We start from the raw sequence: 19915 nt of genomic DNA on the forward strand, positions 1-19915 counted from the left end.
TATCGTTTCTGTTGTCCTCGTATGGCAATGCTAACCCCCAAAATAAAACTTAGACCCATAAAAAACGAAGTCAAATTAATTCCAAGTATCAAACATACGTCCAATAACCCTAACTTTGGAGTATTTAGAAAAATACAACGCTAGCTGATAATAACCAAGAGGCAATTATGATCGTGAAGATCCATTTCTTGCTTTAGGCCTCTCCGTCTCATAACCCCCTTAAAAACTTGCAAAGATACTGATGAATCAGCTCACTAATCTCATTATATTCTTCCCCTTTACTTCTCTCGAATCTCTTTCATATTCATTCTTTTGAATTCTTACATCATAATGGGCGCTAAGCTGTGCGTTATGTGTGGCCTAGTATCAGACGAAAACTCCAAATCACCAAGGGCTAGAGATGGCACCAATCTGAAAAAAGAAGACCCAAAAAGCTTTTGCATGATTTTGAAACAAAAGATGGAGTTGGAGAGAGGAGAGAAGAAGGTGGTTCCAAAAGTGACTCTAGAAGATTGGATATTAGCTTCTCCTGGTTTGAAGCCAGAATACGTGTATGCATGCAAGCAATTCAAGAAAAAGGTGCACCCTTTGATAGCAGAAGCCAAAGACAGTTTATGTTTGGAAAGACCCATGAAGAAGCGTGATGAAGAACGTGAAGAAATGTCATCAATTGGGAAATCACGTTCACAGAAGAAAGTGAGGTTTAAGCTTCCTCATGTTGTCACATTTTATTCACCAGATGAGCCTAGTTCGCCAGAGGAGAAGGAACCATATTATTATAGCAGTGAAAGTGAAGGCTCCTTTTTCTCTTCAATCTGCAGAGAATATTCATTTGACTCTTCTGAAGAGGAACCCCTTATCAGACTCGCAGTGGATGTTCTTCCTCATGTCTCTGTCTCTTCCAAAATTTGAAGCACGCACGTTACACAACAACATATTGCTTTGAAATTCCAAGGATAGTGACCGTTTAATCTGTTAAGTTAACGTTTGCGTCTTCCACAACTGTATGTGTTTCCAGTTAACTGCTACATAGAATTTAAAGAGGAAGGGATAAAATTTCGCTGAAAGTATGGCTCAATCACCTACTGAACAAGTTCTAAGGGAAATATTGTATACGCAGTTGCGAAATCCACATTCCCGTAAGAGGCCAATTTGTTTTTGGGGGGTTACGAGGGCAATAATTTTGTCCGTTGATTTAAATTCTGTGGGGTATCTACGATGCATTTTAAAAAATATGTTTTAAGTGGTGATAATAAACATACTTGTGTGCATGCTACCGGCTAATTTTATCTATAACAATATTCCATTTCTTATAGTGATTACGAGACTAATCATTTTAACCCTAAATATTTAGTTTGGTTATAAACCATACTTATTTTAATCTAATTTTGTCATTAACAGTACACTAAATGAAGTAAATAATGAACGATAATCATATTAAAAAAAAAATAAATTAACATTAATCATAATTTGTATAAGACCACAATATAATGTATTTTTTTTATAATAAGATAGTATGTAAATTATTATTATTCCTGGTTTTTTTTTTGTCAAATGCATTTCTGAAGACATTTATATGCATATTCAAATTCTAATTTATACATTCAAATTACTTTCCAATAATATTAAATATTGAATTCATGTGTATCTTGTAATGGAGATCTTTTTAAAAAAATCCACCAATTTTCATCTTTTTTACATGGATAATTACCAAAGATATCAATCGTTGTTACATATAAGTCATTTTAAATAAATCACATAGAATTGTCTATAGAAAATATAATTTAATACTTTCATTTGTATCTTGAATTCAATGTAGAGAATAATGAATATAAAATGACAAAAGTAAGATTTAAAGAATGTTGAAGTTGGGAATCCAAATATAAAGTCTGAAAAATAATAAAGATAAGACATAACTATCATAATTATCAAAGAGAGAAATGAAAATGAAAAAAAAAATGAAAAATCGAATGATTAAAGAGAGATAAAGTAATGAAAAAAGAGTAGTGAAAGATAAAGCAAATAAAAGAGTTTTATATATAAATTTTATTTGAAAAAGAGAATTAATTAAAAGAATATTTAAGAAATATTTTAAAAAGAGTAGTTAAAAAAGTATTTAGAAGTAAAAAAAAAAAAACTTATAAAAAAAATGGGTGGCATGTATATCATTTTCCTTACAATTTTTTCATCTTTTTCTCAGTAAATGTTTGCTGTCCCATGGTTTTGGACACTACTTATTAGATGACTAAAGTTATAAGTCGTTTTATTCTATCTATTTTTCAAACAATGGGGTTGTGTTTTTATTCTTCTTCGTAGTATAAAGTATTTAAAATAATAGTGACAATTTTAATTTTATTTCATTCTGTTCCATTTTACTTGTTTTATTGTGCTTTACTACATTTAGTATCCACCACTATTAAATATCCAAAAGTCTTACTCTTGTGATGAGGGAAAAGGTTGAATTTGTTTATAAGACAACTCTTTTTCTTTTGCTTCGCTTCGGTCAAATTGCTTTTGTTTTAATATTCTAAGAGTAAAATACTGTAATGTATTATAAATGATTCCAAATAATCTAATCTCGTCATATAGTATTCGGATGTGACAACTAACACGGCAGAGTGCGATAAATAACACATGTCACCCATATGGTGCTAACTTTCTATTGCATTGCAGCATCGTCCAGCGGGGTCATACACTGTCACCTCAATATAAGATAGTTGGTATTTGAAGTCTTCTGTATCTCTTGGAGATTCTCTTTACGATATCTGCAAAAGCATTTTTATCCTGCACACACCAAAGAAGCACAAGATGTATATTCAACCTTGGCATGGCAGAGCAAGGCAAAACACTATCTTTAAATGCCATTTATCTTACTCCTTAGATGTGCTCAAGCTAAGAACAAGGAATGATATTTCCTATTCATACATGCCACAGTTTATATATCCATCTGATAGAACAAGGTACCCATTCCCCAAATTACCGTAAAATATCGTTAGATAACATCATTTTAATTTATCACTAGCCAATCGGTTTCGTTTTAAATAGTATTAAATGTTAGCTTCACAGAATGTGATGTATAGCATAATTTCCAAGAGCCTAACAATCAAATTTTATTCTTCCACAGAAATAGAGTTAAAAAAAAAGGCTTCAATTAAGATCATAAAACATGTTGAGATGTTGGCATATACACACATGGTTTATAAGAATAGCAGAGAGAAAAATAGCAGCTCAATAAAGGGTAAAGCACATCTTTTGGTAGAGCTTACCTCTCGAGATTTTAGCCTTGTTTTAAAATTAGCTACAAGCTCCTGTGTGGTCATTGGAGCCTTCTGCATCAAAACAGCCCTAATTTCTTCCTCACTCAGATCCAGAAGCAATGGAGGAAGACCCTACTTTTGATGATGGTGCTGGTGGTACTCCTTTTGGAGGAGCATTACTTTTAGATGCAGGCCCATTTTCATCTTTAACAGAGGATTTTTGTTCCTGATCAATGGAATTATAAGAAATTTAAATAACACTTGACTTGAATGAGCTTTCAAATTAGGTGGTTTTAGTACTTGAAAATTGAAAGCCTTTTGAAGGTTTTTCAAAAAATACAATATGCAGAAGATAGATTGTGTTTGGACACATCAATTTGAAAGTGTGCTTCAGAGCTAAATTAGAGGCATTTGGTCCAAAATTTCTCAAAACACCTTCCCATTTGAGGAGTCTCAACTATAGCAATATATATTTTTCCAAAGTTTCTCCAAAATAGCTCCTCACAATATGCTATGGCTAACTTAATATATCTATTCTGCATTAAAAAAAAAAAACTACTCAAGCAGTTACAATTTATGAAAAGAATTGGTGTAAATTTTTTTTACACTATTAAATCATTTGTTGCTAGTTGCCACATCTTTAAAAGTGTTCTGACTTCACTGTAGTTGTTACTACAGTCAAACTCTTTTAAAGATATCAAAACACAAGAATTGGCGGATAGTTAAAACCTTTTTACCTACGGATCAAAACTAAATCATCATTAGAAAGGGCGTTTGAAATCAAGTGAGATCGGAGAAGTAATCACATACATTTTCTGTTTTCACCCTCTTTGGTGGCGCACCATTAGATGCTTTTGTCTCCTCATTTAATTTTCTCTTGCCCTTTGAAGGCTTTGAAGTTCCCCGAGCAGTTCCTGTTGCAGCAGCTTTTAAAGGGCTATTGTCAGCAGGTTCTTCCTCAGTAGCATCCTTCTGCTTTATAGCAATCACAGGAGGAACGCCAGCATCATCATCCACCTAGACAAACCAAACTGACCCATCAATGGATGAAAAATGCTCAAGTCTATATGTTCAAATGAAATCTAAGCTATTGCTTCGAATAACCATTCCCCTTTAGAAGTCACGAGGTCACCACAGCAAATGCAAAAAGCAATCTACTCCTTACCAAAAAGGGATTGCACGCATTGCAGTTAATAGGGACACAGAACACTAGAACAATTATAGACACATCTACCAAAAAATATTTAAAATGAAGAAACAACCCTCACATCGTCATCGTCATCATCATCATCTTCATCATCAGATTCATTCAGGTCACTAGTTCGTCCAAGCAGCTTCTTCAGCTCTTTCCCATATTTACTCAGACCTCCCCCTTCTTCATTATCTTCATCCTCATCATCTTCATCCTGAAAATTGGATTTTTTTGAAACAATAAGTTTAAGGTCTGTAACAAAAACCAAATGTGAAGATTTTCCAGACCAGTCCTTTTTATTTTAATTTAAAAGTTCAATAAGCTATAGTACATCAAAGAAAGACATGAGGGTTAACAAATAAAACTGCATGAGAAAGTAATTAAACTCAGATAAAAAGAGTAGAACATCATAATACTTAAACCACACTCAATGCTAAACAAACATAATGAAGATTAGAAAAGTGGAAACAGCATTTGCATATTAGAGGATAGATCAATACCCTCATGGTTTTAAATTGCGGACCGCGACACGTATTGCAGCCGCAATATTGCTGTTGCCACCTTGTCCACAACGGCAACAGCATCTGACAGCAATTGTGGTGAAACAGGAAATTACACATTTTTCCGCAATGTAACCTAAAACATCTGCAATACGATAAATTGATACTATAATTTTAAAATAAATTAAATCATTCATTAAAATAATAGAATATTTAAAAAAAAAAGAATTAAAATGTATAAATCCTTAAAAATAAAATATATATTGATAATTATAAATTTTATATTTAGTGAAAATAATTAATAATTTCACACCGCAACCACTGCAATTCGCTAAGCAATATCCGCAATTCCCACAACCCCGACCGCAACGGCGACAGCAACGGCGACCGCCACCGCCACCGCAACCGCCACCGCAACAGCGAACGCAACCGCAACCGCAACCGCAATTTAAAACCATAAGCATCGGTAACCTGGCGGCTCTGTAATCCATCCTTCTGCAGGCACCACTTGTTTTCAGCACTTTTCTTCTTGGAAAAATCAGGCAAACCAGAAACAAATCTCCCAATGAAGTAATTTTTTCCATTGCCAGTACTTGCACGGACGCTATATTCCTGTGACAATCACAAACAAGACGTTAACTCCCCCGCTTCCAAAATCAAAGACAACGTACACTAGTTGTAATCGAATTTACAGATTAAAATGTCATCCAGTTGAATTTAGTTTGGATTTGAGAAAAAAAGAAATTGAAAATAGGTAGAGAATTCGAACTCGAATCAAACGAGTAACGGTGGCGCCACAATCGAAGCATTTGGCTTTATTCTCGGCCATGGTCTTGACGCAAGTGAAGCAGAGAGTCATGTGCTTGGAATTGCTTTCATAGAGATCGGTGGTTGAACCACATCCGCCACACGACGGCTTCAACAACAGGTCTATCGACATTTTCTGCCTCCAAGACACAATGTCTAGGGTTTTATAGTCAAATTCAAATTCAGTTGTGCAGGGTTGGTTCTACATTAATTATTTACCATGTTTACTTTAATACTCCGTCAATCGTCGCCTTCTTCTTCTTCATGCGAGTGAAGCGACAAGACCAAATGCATTGGACTACGTTACCTGCTCATGTCGTCGATAACTGTCTTGCCTGTTTACAACCGCAACGAGACAGATGGAGTTAGATATTTTAGTGCACTGTTTATAACGTTTTATTTTCCTATCTTGTTTTTAACCTTTAACTTAAGCATCTCTCTTTTCTATTATAAACAAATATAGCATATTAAAAAACTTCATTATTTATATTAAATTTCATTATTTTCATAAGATTTTTTATTATTTTTTTTTATAAATATTAAACTAAGTAATGTAACTAAGAAGTCATGTATTAAAGAAAATAATATTTTTTTAAAAAAATATTATTAAATAATATAAAAGTAGTTAAAATTGTTTATATTTAAGAATAAAAAAATGTATGTCTTTTTTTCTTATGATAATATAGAAATGTGTTAAAATAGTGTTTGATTACATGTTTCATGAGTACAAATTAATTCTTAGTTATCAATTTTAAGATATTGTATGAATTATGTCTATAGAAAAAAAAAATTAAAGAGAGCACTATTTTTCTATTTTTAATAAAATATTTAATCTCTAAAAAAAATAATAAGAATTTAAAATTTGTAATAAATAAATAAATAAAACATATAATCACGTAGAAATATATTTTTACCCGCAAAAGAAAATATTATCTTTTTTATTTTACTTTATATTTATCATGTAGTTCAACAATTTATTGTACCAAGTATTTTTAATTTAATAATTTAACTTGTTTTAGCTTTTGACAATTTTTTTTTGACATTTCAACGTTCTTTAAACCAATTTATTAAACATTATAACCATATTTTAATTATTGAAAGTTTAATTTTTCCATATATAATAATGAGTTTAATTAAGTATTTATTTGTTCATAGTAAAATCAAAATGAGTAATTTTTAGGTGTAAAATTTGATTTAAACAAATTAAAAATTATCATTGATTTGATTTTTAAAATAATTATTATAAAAATCAACAAATTTATTATATACATAATTTATAATTGAATAATATTGTAAAATTATTTTACATTATTTTTAAACATCACGTTCTCTTTTATTTAATTGTTATGAATCAATGTCTTGGTTATTAGGTTGTATAGTCTAAGCATCATTTTCAAACATAAAATCTCAAATTTCTAAAATTAAATTTTGAACATTTTTTTTAAAATTTTAAATACAAGCACACTCTTGACTAAATGTAAAAATGCAGTGAATATTAAAATAAAGGAAGGAAAATGCCTTAGAATTGTGATGACTTGTGAGTAGGCCTAAACAGATGTAACTATATATTGTAACCTCAATCCCAACATCTTCTTGCAACACAACTCCACCACCAAGCACAAACCATGAATCACAAAGAACAACATGATATCCCAAGTGGGCCTCACTTGGCCCAAGTAGTAGAAAAGCACTTCATGAATCAGCCCAGAAGCCACAAACGTCACAAACACTGCAACTAATGCAGCCCCTCTGGGCCCAAGCACTCGCATTGTGACCTGTTGTGTGGGCCCAAACACAGTTATGGATCGTTGAAGGGCGGCCTTGGTTGAATCCCAATTAGGATTCGAACCAAAATTGAAAGTATAGATAGAATGATTTCGAGGCTCAAATAAATGTAAACGAAATAAAGGAAATAGTGTATTTTGGAAGGAATGTAATTGTTAGGATTACTATAGAATATTACCAACCCTATAAGAATGAGTGTTTTTATTATGTAGCTTCGTAAGGGTTTATGGCACAATGAGGTTTTGTTTGGAGAGTTGATGATGATGGGGGAAAGAGGCTACAACGATGAATTGTTTGATTGAAAAGGATGGGTCAGATACAGGGCCTTTATTGAAGGCAAATAGTACGAGTTTAGAATTGGCAATCCAAGAGATGATGAAACTAGTGAAGCCAACGAGATGAATGGTACGAAAATAGAGAGGAAGGGCAAGAAAGAGGGACAGAATTGGTAGTATGGCCAATAATGTTGGAAAAACCTTGGGGATCATCTACCCAACCACATAGCAGTAACATAGAGATGCAATAACTTGAAGACATATATTGATGAAGTTGCTTATCTCACTCTCCATTGCATATGATATGATCTTTGTTTCTCACTTGGGACTAGCTAGTGAAGTTAATTGATTATATATAGCTTCACAACACAAGGAAAACTGATCTAGTTAGTTCCTTAATAGGCGTTGGATGTGTGCATGAAACTTGTAGTGTCTACAATTTAAGTGGTCTTTTGAATAAAACTTGAGCACTAATTGTGTGTTTCAAGTCATTCACATCTTGATGAGTGTCATGACACCAATGCTATCCAACATGTTTTACTTCAACTTTCATTTTTTATTTTTTATGAGACATGTAACTTTTTTTTTTTCATTTCATGATTATCCGCCACTTTATTCTAGCAAGGTAATAATTATTGTCTAACAATAATGTGTGTTTTTCGTATTTCAATATAGCATGACATTTTCAATTTCTTAAAAAGGGAAAGATATCATAACATTAGTGTAACTTTTCTTCTTTCTTCTCATAATTATTCGCTACTCTGTTCGAACAAGATACATAAATCTTGCCTAGCAATCATGTGTGTTTTGCATATTTCATTGTAACATGATCATTTTCAATTTCCTAAAAAGGGAAAGATATCATAATGTTATAATGGTACGATTTTTCTTCTTTTTTTCTCTTGATTATCCACTACTTTGTTCAAACAAGGTACAAAAATCTTGTCTAATAATAACGTGTGTTTTGCATATTTTATCATGCCATGACATTTTTAGTTTCCTAAAAAGGGAAAGATATCATAATGTTATCATGGTGTAATTTTTTTTACTTTTCTTCTCATGATTATCCGTTACTTTGCTTAAGCAAGGTGCATAAATCTTGCCTAACAATAACGTGTATTTTGTATATTTCATCATAACTTGACATTTTTAGTTTCTTACAATGGAAAAGATATCATAATGTTATAATATATTTTTTATTCTTACTATGTACCTGATTGTATGAATATGATTTGATATGGTAGATAAATAACTTTATTGTTAAGCATATGATCATAAGCAGGGATGAACAAAAACATATAATTTAGCCTGTTTAAAACCTAACCTAACATGACCTATTTAATAAAAATGTCAAGTTTAGACTTTTAGAAAAAACTATTATTTAAAAAAACTGAGCTTATGTTTATTAAAAAGTTTGATAAGCTTAATACGTCAACCTATTTATCTATATGATTAAGATGTAAACGGGGTGAGACGAGTATGAATAGTAACCTCCTGCTACCCTCTCCGTTAGGGATGGCAATGGCCAGAGTCTAGATAGGATTCTATAATACTCATTCACATACTCACATTTAAAAAAAAAATACCCTTACCTAGCCCCATACTTACGTGGATAACAATTTTAATCATCCTTGTATCTGTTGGACACTTCTGTACTCATACCTACACCCCTGATCCACATTTTACTTATGTATAAAGTAAATAAATTAATAAAGATATAACATTTTACGCAATCAAACATAATATTAATTTGTTAGGTCTTTAACATTACAAAATTCTAACATAACAATTCTTATAAATAAATATTACAAAATATTCAATTCTTGTAAATAAACTTTTAAAAAAATTTAACATAATAAAAGTTGTAATTAAACTTCCAACATCATGATCATGTGTTAACAATATCCTCTAAAACCTGCAAAGAAAAATTGTACAGAATTTAGTCAGATTAAATTATACATTATAAATTTCAAGAACCAAATATGTAGACATTTGATCTCATCATCGGAATTATCTTCTTCATATTTTTGTAAACACTTGTCTTCCAAGTCTATATATTGTTTTGATAGTAATATCAATAGAAACTACATGACAAGAAAATGAATGATTATACAATTTAAATTAATAATTAAAATCAACTAAAAAATAAAATAACTTATTAAATAAATAAAGTTTAATTATTTATTATCTTGTTACTTGTATTTCAATCAACTTTGTGTATACATAAATGCTTTCAGAGTAAATTCATGGAGTCTAGAACATAATGAGGCTAAAAATTCTGCCTCTTGTGCTAAATGAAAATTTTGAAGCTATGATTGAAATTGGAATTGCTAAAACATCCTTAGCAATTTTTTTAAACAAATAAATAAGTTATTATTATTAAGTAATTATATTATTATTATTATTATTATTATTATTATTATTATTATATATAATTGTGGGCGCGGGTTGGGTACCAATGTACCCGCACCCACTAAATTTTATGGATTTATACTCGTTCCGCACCCATCTGCATATAAGTGGGTATTTACCCACCCCACATGAGACCATTTTTGCGGATACATGTAGGGTTCAGATTCATTTTGTCATCTTTACTCTTTGTATGATAAATATCCATTTGATATTTGTTCTCATATCAGTGCAAATATCCATTAAGTGGGTACTCACGTATTTTTTCAATATTTGCAAATATCCATGGGTACTTACAGATTTTTACTAAAAAAATACCTTAGAAATATTCAACAACATATTTTAACCATACATTTTAATTATTTATAACCTTTTTTTTTTCTTTTAAAAGTTATACAATTTTACAAAATAAAATTTGTATAAAAAAATTTAAATATTATAAAATTAAAATTCAAATATTGATCAAGAGGCACAGTCACAGTCCTCACAAATCAAATGAGAAGAGTCTGAAGAGAAGTTGAAAAATTAGGTTAGGTACTTATTAATATATATATATATATATATATATATATATATATATGAGTGTATTTATATAAATTGAATATTAATAAGTATGAGTATCTATAGATACTGATAGTATAATATATGTACTCGTCCATTAATATTTGTATCCATTACTTGCGGGGACGAATTTTTTTGATATCCTTATATATGATACAATAATATATATATATATATATATATATATATATATATATATATATAGTACTATCGACATTATAATTAAATAAATTTGTAATAAAAAATAAGAAATCAATATTTTTTACATTTTCATTACATTTAACTGTTTTACGTTTCTTATGCATATGAAATCAAGAAATTCAAAATAAAAACTCTAACGTTTGCCTTTTCGTGTGCTCTTTTCCTTCATCTGTATAGTTGATTATTTAGAATATTTCAAATAAGATATAAGGAATATTTAAAAAATTGATAAAAAAAAGTTATCTTCTTTCATTACAATCTATGCATGATGTTGAGATTTCCGTTAAAACTAATTTTGTTATTATTATAAATCATTTTAATTCTCTCAACGGACTCGAACACGGCAAGTGTACCGGCCGTACAAGTAGTAAATTTATATCGTATCCAGGGACTAGTAGGTAAAATAAGTATTTATTGACTATTCGTGACTAAAGAATAATTTCATTTTCATAGATTGTCATGCAATTCAAATAAAGGTTATGACCTATGGAATGTTAAAACTATAAAATTAATTGTGTGTGTGTGGAAGGGAAAGAAATGGTATTGTGGTTTTGTAAGATTGTGGGGTCAGATACCACCAAACGTCACACTAATGAATCTTTGTTCTCTTGTTACATTCATTGCTTAGTAAACCCATAAGTTTACTCAAACATAATCCCTTAGAGCAAGAGCCTAGGTACAAGTAATGAATATTAATTCCTTGAGTATCCAATACATACACCTGCATTACGGGTTAGGGTTTAAGACTACTAATGGGCCAAACTTCATTCCTAGATACATTTCCCACTAGATATTTGTTTCAAAGCTAGTTCAAAAGGCTATTTTTCAATACCCAATAGACTCTATATCAAGCAAAGGAGAATCAATCCAAAGTAAGCATTAATAATAGAAACATACACAACAAAGAATGAAACAACATATATATATATATATATATATATATATATCATTAATAACATGAAGATTACATAAGAGTTTCGTTAGTTACATCTAACCCCACAAAATAATGGGTAGAACTGCTCAAAACAATGAGGGTAAAACAAAAATAGAGATGAAAGAGAGATGGAAGAACCGAAGGAAAGATCCACACACGAACGGTCCTAAGCACCGGGAATCCCTTCCTCAGCTCCTAGAATTCTCCCAATGTGTGAATGAGGGAATGAGCCTCGAAGATTTGATTAAATACGAGATGAGGGAGATAGGATAGGGTTTACACGCCCGGCGCGTTATACTTCGCGCCCGGTGTAAGGTCTTCCAGAGAGGTAATTACTCTCTGTCTCAAATCGTGCCCGGTGAGGATGCGCTTACGCCCGACGCAATGTCTTCTAGAGAGTTTTGAGTGCTCTCTGTTTTGAATTGCTCCCGGTGCGGATGCTCTTGCGCCTGGCGCAATTCTGAAATGCAAAGGTCATGCTCTGTGTCTCTCAAGCCTGAAGCGGGTAGTCTACGCCCGACGCAGGTAATCTTCTCCTGCTCCTTAGCTCCTTAAATTTTCAATCCTATGGGTCTTCAACCTCAACTCTCTAACTCAATACCTGCACAAAAAATAAATCAAAAAGAGAACAATTGCATTGCAAGAGTGCATAGGGTGAGTGGAATTGTTCAATAATTCCTATCTAAACATATGTATAAATGAGACTTAACACATGAATGTACATTAGTGTATATGATTATACATGAGTTATCTTTTATGTTAATTTTTTATTTTTATTTTAAATACTACATTTTAGTAATAATAATAATTAATAATGATACAAAGGCAAATGTAACTTAGTAAAGAAGTTTGGTTGGAAATCTTTTTTATTAGACAACAACTAAATTAAACTTGATGTTTCTTGGAGCTTACATTAAAAATTCATGTGCTCACCAAGTTCAACACACTTTGATGTAAGCGAAAGAACGATGATACAATTGAAAGTTACTATAGATTTTGGCATTAGATACTACAAAGATGATGACAAACTTGAATATTTTGTTAATAGTGATTAAGTTGGATCTATTGATGATTCTAAAAGAAGAATATTAGATTTTTATCAATTCAAAAAAGGGGTGTTTTCTTGAAATTCTAAAATGTAAGAGTAGTTGCTCAATCATTAATTGAAACTAAGTACGATGTCGCAACAATGGTCCAAATTGAGCTACATGAATTAGGAAAATCTCGAGAAACTTAAAATAATATGTAAAAGAAACCTACTAGTTTATAGTGTGAGAACAATTCAATCATTTCTATGTTAAAATCTCATTAAACATGACAAAATTAAACATTTCAATATCAAATTTTGTGGTATAAGAGATGTTAAGAAAAATGGTAATGTTCCATTGATATATTCAAGTTAAGAAACAAATTGTAGACATAATAACTAAGACACATCCATTTACCAAGTTTAACAAGTTGAGAAGAAAGTTAAATTCTTAAAAAAAAAAAAGTTTTAAAGAGGAGTATTAACGAATACATGTAAATTTTTTCTAAAATATTTTATTTGCAGTTATAACATCATTGCTTACTTTAGTTGGTAACATTTTATTGAATACGTGAGTCTGTTCTAATTATGGGAAAATTTGTACACCTAACAATAATGGGTACATATTTTTTCTTTAATAATCGGTATGATGTATATATGATTGCTATTTCTTTTGTATTCACACAAATATGAATGGAATTTATGGAGAACAATACGATAGTGCAGCATAATGAAATTGCTCTATCCTCTTTTCTCTTTTCATGCTTTCCCCATTGGCATGGTTCTATTTTATGATTTTATGGTTAGATTGTGTTCCTTTAACAACAACACAAGTTAATTCTTTGATTGCTTTGGATGTTCATTTTCATTCACAATATTTTCCTTTTAATTTTTTTTGCAATGCTATACTTGGTCATTAATCTGAGGTATGGTTATGACTTATAATGCAAGCTAAAGGTTATCTCTCCAAATTCCAATCTCTCGGGGGAGTAGTAACCAAGCACAGATGAGAGCAACTCCTCAAGCTTAAGTTCCAAGTCATCAGTCTTTCAAATGTTTCTAAAACACACACACACACACAAAAAAAAAAAAAAACCTCCACTAAGAACTTAAGAAAAAAAGCTCCTTATTAACTTAGTAATTACAAAGAGCGAGACTGAAAATAAACAGAGCATAATTGTGCATCAAAAGAGGCAAACTACATGTTGACAAAATTATCCGCCAAATGAATATCAATTTCTTCCTCCAAACTAAATACTTTTGTTATTGCTAAGATAAACTAGTTTCAGACACGAGTAGAGATAAATAAACTATGAAGAAGAAACAATAAAACACTGAAGGCGATTTCAGCACAAATAACAATGACTATGGATTAAACATCAATCATGGAGAGGTGAGTTGACTCCTCCTAAAGCCATTCCTTCCGAATATCAAAAGTGTAGTTGATCTCCAAATACAACTTGTTGTCATCGTCAACAAACTGAAAAACGTGACACAAAATACGAGGACAAGTAATGCATTAATCCATCTGAAATATTGTAACTAAAGATGATGCAAAAAATGTTGACTTTGCGAGGATAAAAAAAGAGTAAACTTCAACATTATTACTTATTAATCCTTGAGCTGAGAAAATCGTATATGTCAACATTTTAGTATCTAAGAATTTATTTACTTTTTCTTTAGTTCTTAACTTCAAAAAAAAGCATACATCTTTAATCTTTTTCTACTTAAAAAAAAAACTAAAGTCAGTAATGTTTTGTAATTTAAGAATTAACATAAAGTTTTAAAAATCACATACAACATGAGGACTAATTTGAAATGTACTCCCGTGAATTTGAATTTTATATATGTGTGTGGGGTTAAATGTATATACACATGAAGTCTGGCAACAAATTTATTAGAACATTTATTGGTGGAGTGATTGATGCCAAAGAGAAATTAATTTGTGCTCACTTCATTTCCAAAACAAGTCACAACATCAACACGGACAGTTGGACAAGACAAGAATTAATATTTAGGATCGACTTAGTTATTTTCTTATTTAATGCACTAGTGCTGGATCTCGTGACTGTTGCAGTCATGAAAAAGCAATTTTTAAGCCCTCTTTGTGAAACAAGATTATATGATAATTATGAGAAAATTTTCAAGTTTTACCTATATCTTAAATCTATTAAAAGTGTTATCTATTATATCATAATTTAATAATATTAAACAGCAAAAAAACTCAAATTTCTTATCATCAACCAAATAAGATAGAGTATATAAATGACAATAAATCTTAATTTATAAATATTATAGGATTAAGTTAAACTCAAACTTGCATTTGAGGAGAAATATTAACGAGAGGTTTAGTGTTAAGGAAGCATGCATTAAATATTAAGTACTACCTTGGATCTAGCTGAATATGTCCCTCTAGCAAATAACCCAGATGGTGTTGTCTCTTCGGGCATCTCATGTGTGTAAGGTTCTGCTTGAGGGCTGAATGTTCCAATCATCTCTTTAGTGCTGTCAACTGCATTAAGGCTCCATAATGAGATATATGAATGAACTTAAAACCTAAATCATTTGTTTATTGTCATGAATGCATGAGTTGAGTTTGACAATTAATTAACTTACCCTTGATACCAGTTTTCCATACAGTGTTTGTGTATTTGAGACCTGAAACGATATTATGGCTGACCTGGAAAGTGAACATGAGACTGTAACGGCTACCTTCTTTCAAAGTAAACCATAAACCTTCGGGATTTCCTGACTCTGGTATTGGAAGAACAATGTCTTCTCTACCAGCTGCCTTGATTGCAAGGCTCAGGATCTTCACTTCTGGCTCCAGAGATTCTTAATCATGCCAAAAGTTAAGTCAAGAAACTGGTCAATAAAATTCTAGCAAAAGGATTTTCATTAGGGGAAGCATCATACAAAATTAAAACGTTGCAACTTACAAAAGAACAGTAAACCATTGAAAGTCAAAAGAGAATAATCAAAAGGAAAAGGCAAGAAAACAAGGTAGAAATGATTAGAGGGTAGGTAGGAAATGAAGAAGTAATTACCACCAACAGAATTCATGTCAACACTGCCAAGAAGCTGTTCCTTCCACCTCCTCAAGCTCTCATCATCCTAAGAGGAAGAGATGCATGAATGAGAATGAATGAATTAATTAAGAAAGGAAAGAAGGAAGAGAAAATAAAAACCTTATCCTTTTCGAGTTGCTCCTTCAAAGTGCACTGAGGACCCAATTCAATCCTTCTCTCGACGTCCTCATCTTCCTCCTCGGTGACAGCGATGGAACCTTCACTCACGTGTCTACTGATGGTGCCTCGTTCGTCGCCACTTTCATCTTCGTGAACCGTTTTCCCGACGGCAACATCTTCCTTATTGTCTTTGTGATCAAAACCCATGCTTGCCCAAAGACATCAACGGCAGCTTCACGAGAACCACCACCGCACCACACCACACCCAAGAAGGAAACTAAGAGAGGTAAAGAGAGAAGAAGGAAATGGTCCTGTGGTGATCCGCAATTCACAAATATTATTCAACTACAAATATGGGAGAAACTCCTCGTCATCGTGAACCTCACTCTCCTACCACTAACTGCAAAATATTATATTTTTAAATGGAAACCAACCATCTATGCCAAAAAATTAATTCATGGCTAATACCGTTACTAACTATATCAATCAACCTTAACCACCCCTACGTACCATCGTGTAACTTAACTTCATCACTTTTAATAATCCTAATCCCACCAAAATTATATATCTAAGAACAAATACAAAATTTATCAAAAATTGCATTTGCTCTGCCGTATCTCATTGCAAAAATGTCAGATAAAAAATTTATATATATATTTCGTTTTAGATAATAGATTTTTTACATAAATTTATATCCAAAGTCCTTGAAAGTTTAATTAACATTTCACACTTTCAATTCATCTTATTTAGTTATTAATTTTTTTTTTGTAAAGATAGAAAAGATTACAAAAATGATCGCGAGGATTGAACATAGGTCCTCATACTTCTAACTACCAACTCCTCCCCACCCATATACATAAAATGTGAGTACATAATTTTGTTTTGTTCATAAATATAGTATATCGTACAAAGACTAATCTTTTTTCATTATTACATGCGTTATTTTTTCATTAATTAAACGTGTTATGCAAATTTTCATGTAAAATAACTTTTTAATACGAATAGTTTAATTTTAAAAAATGATATTCAAAATATTTAATAATAAAATATACAAATTATCATTGTTACTATTGTTTTCATATTAACATAACTATTACAAACAATATTAAAATTAATATATATTTAAAAAATATAATAAATTTTATGTTATTTTATGTGGATCGTAATTTATCCACCCAACAATACACATCATAAAATGTTGTCCCATAACTTTAGGCTTTAGCATATGTGCTCTACTGTAGCTTAGAACATGTTTGGGATAACTATTATATTATCAATTTTTAGTTTTTTTTTTAGAAAAAAATTGTTTGTAAAATAAATTGTGTATTTGAGACAATAACTTAAGTTTGTAAACAATTTTTATTTTGAAAAAAAGTTATTTTTTTATGAAGTTAAAAATTTTAAGATTATGATGATTATTTTTCAATAAATTTTTTCCCTTTTAAGCTGATTTACTACATGAAAACTAATTATTTGTAGTATGCAAACAAAATTAAATATGTCAAAATCGTCTTTTATCAAATTTATTCAAATAAAAATTCATTATACTTGTAATCAATTATATATATAATTGGTTATTAAAATAATTTAATTTTCATAAAAATTTTCAAACAAACCCTTTTAGCATGTATCTTACACGATGAAGTTAAAAATGAGCCCTTAATTAGATTCATGTAGCTCCATAATAATTAATAAGTTCTTGAAATATATACGACCCAATGAAACACACATAACGGTCATTATATTCCGGTGGAACAATAATATTTTAAATGCAAGATATTCTAATGATTGCAGATGATTGCTTGTAGTCTCACATTTTGCTGAGAAAAAAAATTAAGCAATGTCAATAATTATTGACAAACTATTCAAAGGAATAGTTATTTTTGAACAGATTCATTTAACTGTCCATGAAATTGTTGGACTACGTGATTGAGGTTCGCGAGCATCAAGTCCATTTTTCGGCTGAAAACAGAATGAAGAAAGCACGTTCATTTCACGATCTTCCCACAGATAGATGGCTACTTTTTCTCCGAAAACCGATAACACAAACTAAGTAGTGCCTAAATGTGTGCTGTTAATGTGTTCCATGCTGGCTTTCTTAAGGAAAAAAAGTAGAAGCTACATATTCTTGCTTCAAAGTAATGCGTGTCTAATCTTAGGGACGCACATCTAACGCACTGTAACTTTCAATTTATTCTGATTCGTTAGAAAGTAGAATGATCATCATCTTGTTCGGAAGCTTGTAGACGTTCAGCAATTGGGCTCTGAAAACTTCTTTGCTACAATCATAAAACCATTGATTTGCTCAAAATTTTGATTTGAAACTAATTGAATTTGATTCCAATAAAATGTGCAAGCGCATTTCACAATATTGATTATAAAATCAAACAATTAAGAATAATGATAAAATCAAATACAATCTCAACTGTTGATTTAATATTCTTGTAGAGCATTTTGGCATTCAAGTATTTATGCAACCATACACAAATTGTTTTCATATTTAATTTAATACAATAATGTCAATAGAGATTTTTTTTTGGGAAAATAAAACATGCCTTCCTCAATAAAAATATCTTAAAAATAAAAAACAAAACCAAAAAGAACAACTCTACTTGAAAAAATATTCTATTTGCTGATCCGGCTGCTAATAACAATGAAAAGTCCTCTGCAGCCTAGCTGGCCACAGAGATTGGAGAGAGGTGGTTTCACAACTTCATAATCAGCCAGCATATTTACGTGCCTAAAAACACTTGATGTGCCCATACACTACTAGTATTATACATCAGATAAAATTATGAAAATCAATTATACCATCTGCAGTCTTGAAAGATATTATAAAAGTAGAAAACTATTAATGGAATTTGACCTATTTTGATTGTTGTGTTGTTTATGGTTTTGGTTTGGATGAGGGCATGTCATGTCTCGAACCTGAGAGCCAACAATGGTATTGCAATAAGCAAACCATTGCACCAGGCCATAGACAGACAATGAAATTTTACCTATGATATGACTAACTTTAACTTTGGTAAAATTTGTTCATGACGTGATATTAGAGTATCTACTATATAGTGATCAAAATAAGCATTTCAGAGGGGTGTTACAGAAGCATAAAATCATTCTGTTTCTTTCCCTACCAACTTTAAGCTCACGAGAGAATTCGTTCACGGCAATAACAAAACAAAATTAATTTGTTGACCTTCAATACAACAGCTAAAAAATATTAATGTTCATATCACTGATATGCCCCCCAAACATGCAAATCTTAAATTCTCAATTTTTAAGCCAGCTCAATTTGTTTGGTTAGAGTGGGTTTACAGGATTTCTAGTTAATTTAATGCAAATACCCAACCCAATCCAGTTTTCAAGATTTGGGTGGGCCAGGCTCGCAGGTCATCCCGAACCATGTCCATTCCTAATTTGGCACATCCTTGTTCCCGTTAAGCCTAGTGGCTAACAGAGACTGCCTTAAACCACAAAAGCAGCAGAATACGGTCGTAAATGATTAAATTATGAGAAACAGCCAGATGAAAATGAAATGAGCAAATAATTCAATGACAGGCCATTCCATATAACTATGTAAGGATTGTATTCCAAATAATTAAGAATAATAATAATAATAAAAAGACCTTGAAGCCGGGCATCATCTGGGAGCCATTTTGTACACTAAAATAGTATTCAAGCCAACGATAACTCTATTTTCTTGATCTTAAACTTTCATGATATTTCTTTTTTATATATATAAAACATGACAAAATAACATGAAACCAATCAAGAGGCAG

General features: G+C 31.1%; 1 protein-coding gene and 2 pseudogenes across 2 annotated transcripts; all 3 read right to left on the bottom strand.

Annotated features, from left to right (window-relative positions):
• Positions 1-2481: 2481 nt before the first annotated feature.
• LOC109809073 (transcription initiation factor IIF subunit alpha-like) lies at positions 2482-6148 on the bottom strand (annotated as a pseudogene). Its single transcript, XR_014434276.1, has 7 exons — positions 5719-6148; positions 5263-5561; positions 4950-5094; positions 4526-4663; positions 4068-4274; positions 3267-3483; positions 2482-2784 (listed from the first exon to the last, which is right to left on the bottom strand). The product of XR_014434276.1 is annotated as a transcription initiation factor IIF subunit alpha-like (transcript).
• Positions 6149-6942: 794 nt separating this feature from the next.
• LOC145958165 (putative long-chain-alcohol O-fatty-acyltransferase 5) lies at positions 6943-9984 on the bottom strand (annotated as a pseudogene).
• A 4073-nt stretch (positions 9985-14057) lies between these two features.
• LOC109809407 (rho GDP-dissociation inhibitor 1) lies at positions 14058-16504 on the bottom strand. The gene is made up of 5 exons (XM_020372713.3): positions 16137-16504; positions 15996-16062; positions 15565-15783; positions 15336-15460; positions 14058-14428 (listed from the first exon to the last, which is right to left on the bottom strand). Exons 1-5 carry the CDS (start codon positions 16341-16343, stop codon positions 14357-14359), a joined length of 690 nt encoding a protein of 229 aa, XP_020228302.1. The 5' UTR covers positions 16344-16504; the 3' UTR covers positions 14058-14356.
• Between the last annotated feature and the right edge of the window lie 3411 nt (positions 16505-19915).

The sequence above is a fragment of the Cajanus cajan genome, chromosome 5, assembly GCF_000230855.2.
Source record: "Cajanus cajan strain Asha chromosome 5, NIPB_CcT2T_4, whole genome shotgun sequence".
NCBI classification, from domain to species: Eukaryota; Viridiplantae; Streptophyta; class Magnoliopsida; order Fabales; family Fabaceae; genus Cajanus; species Cajanus cajan.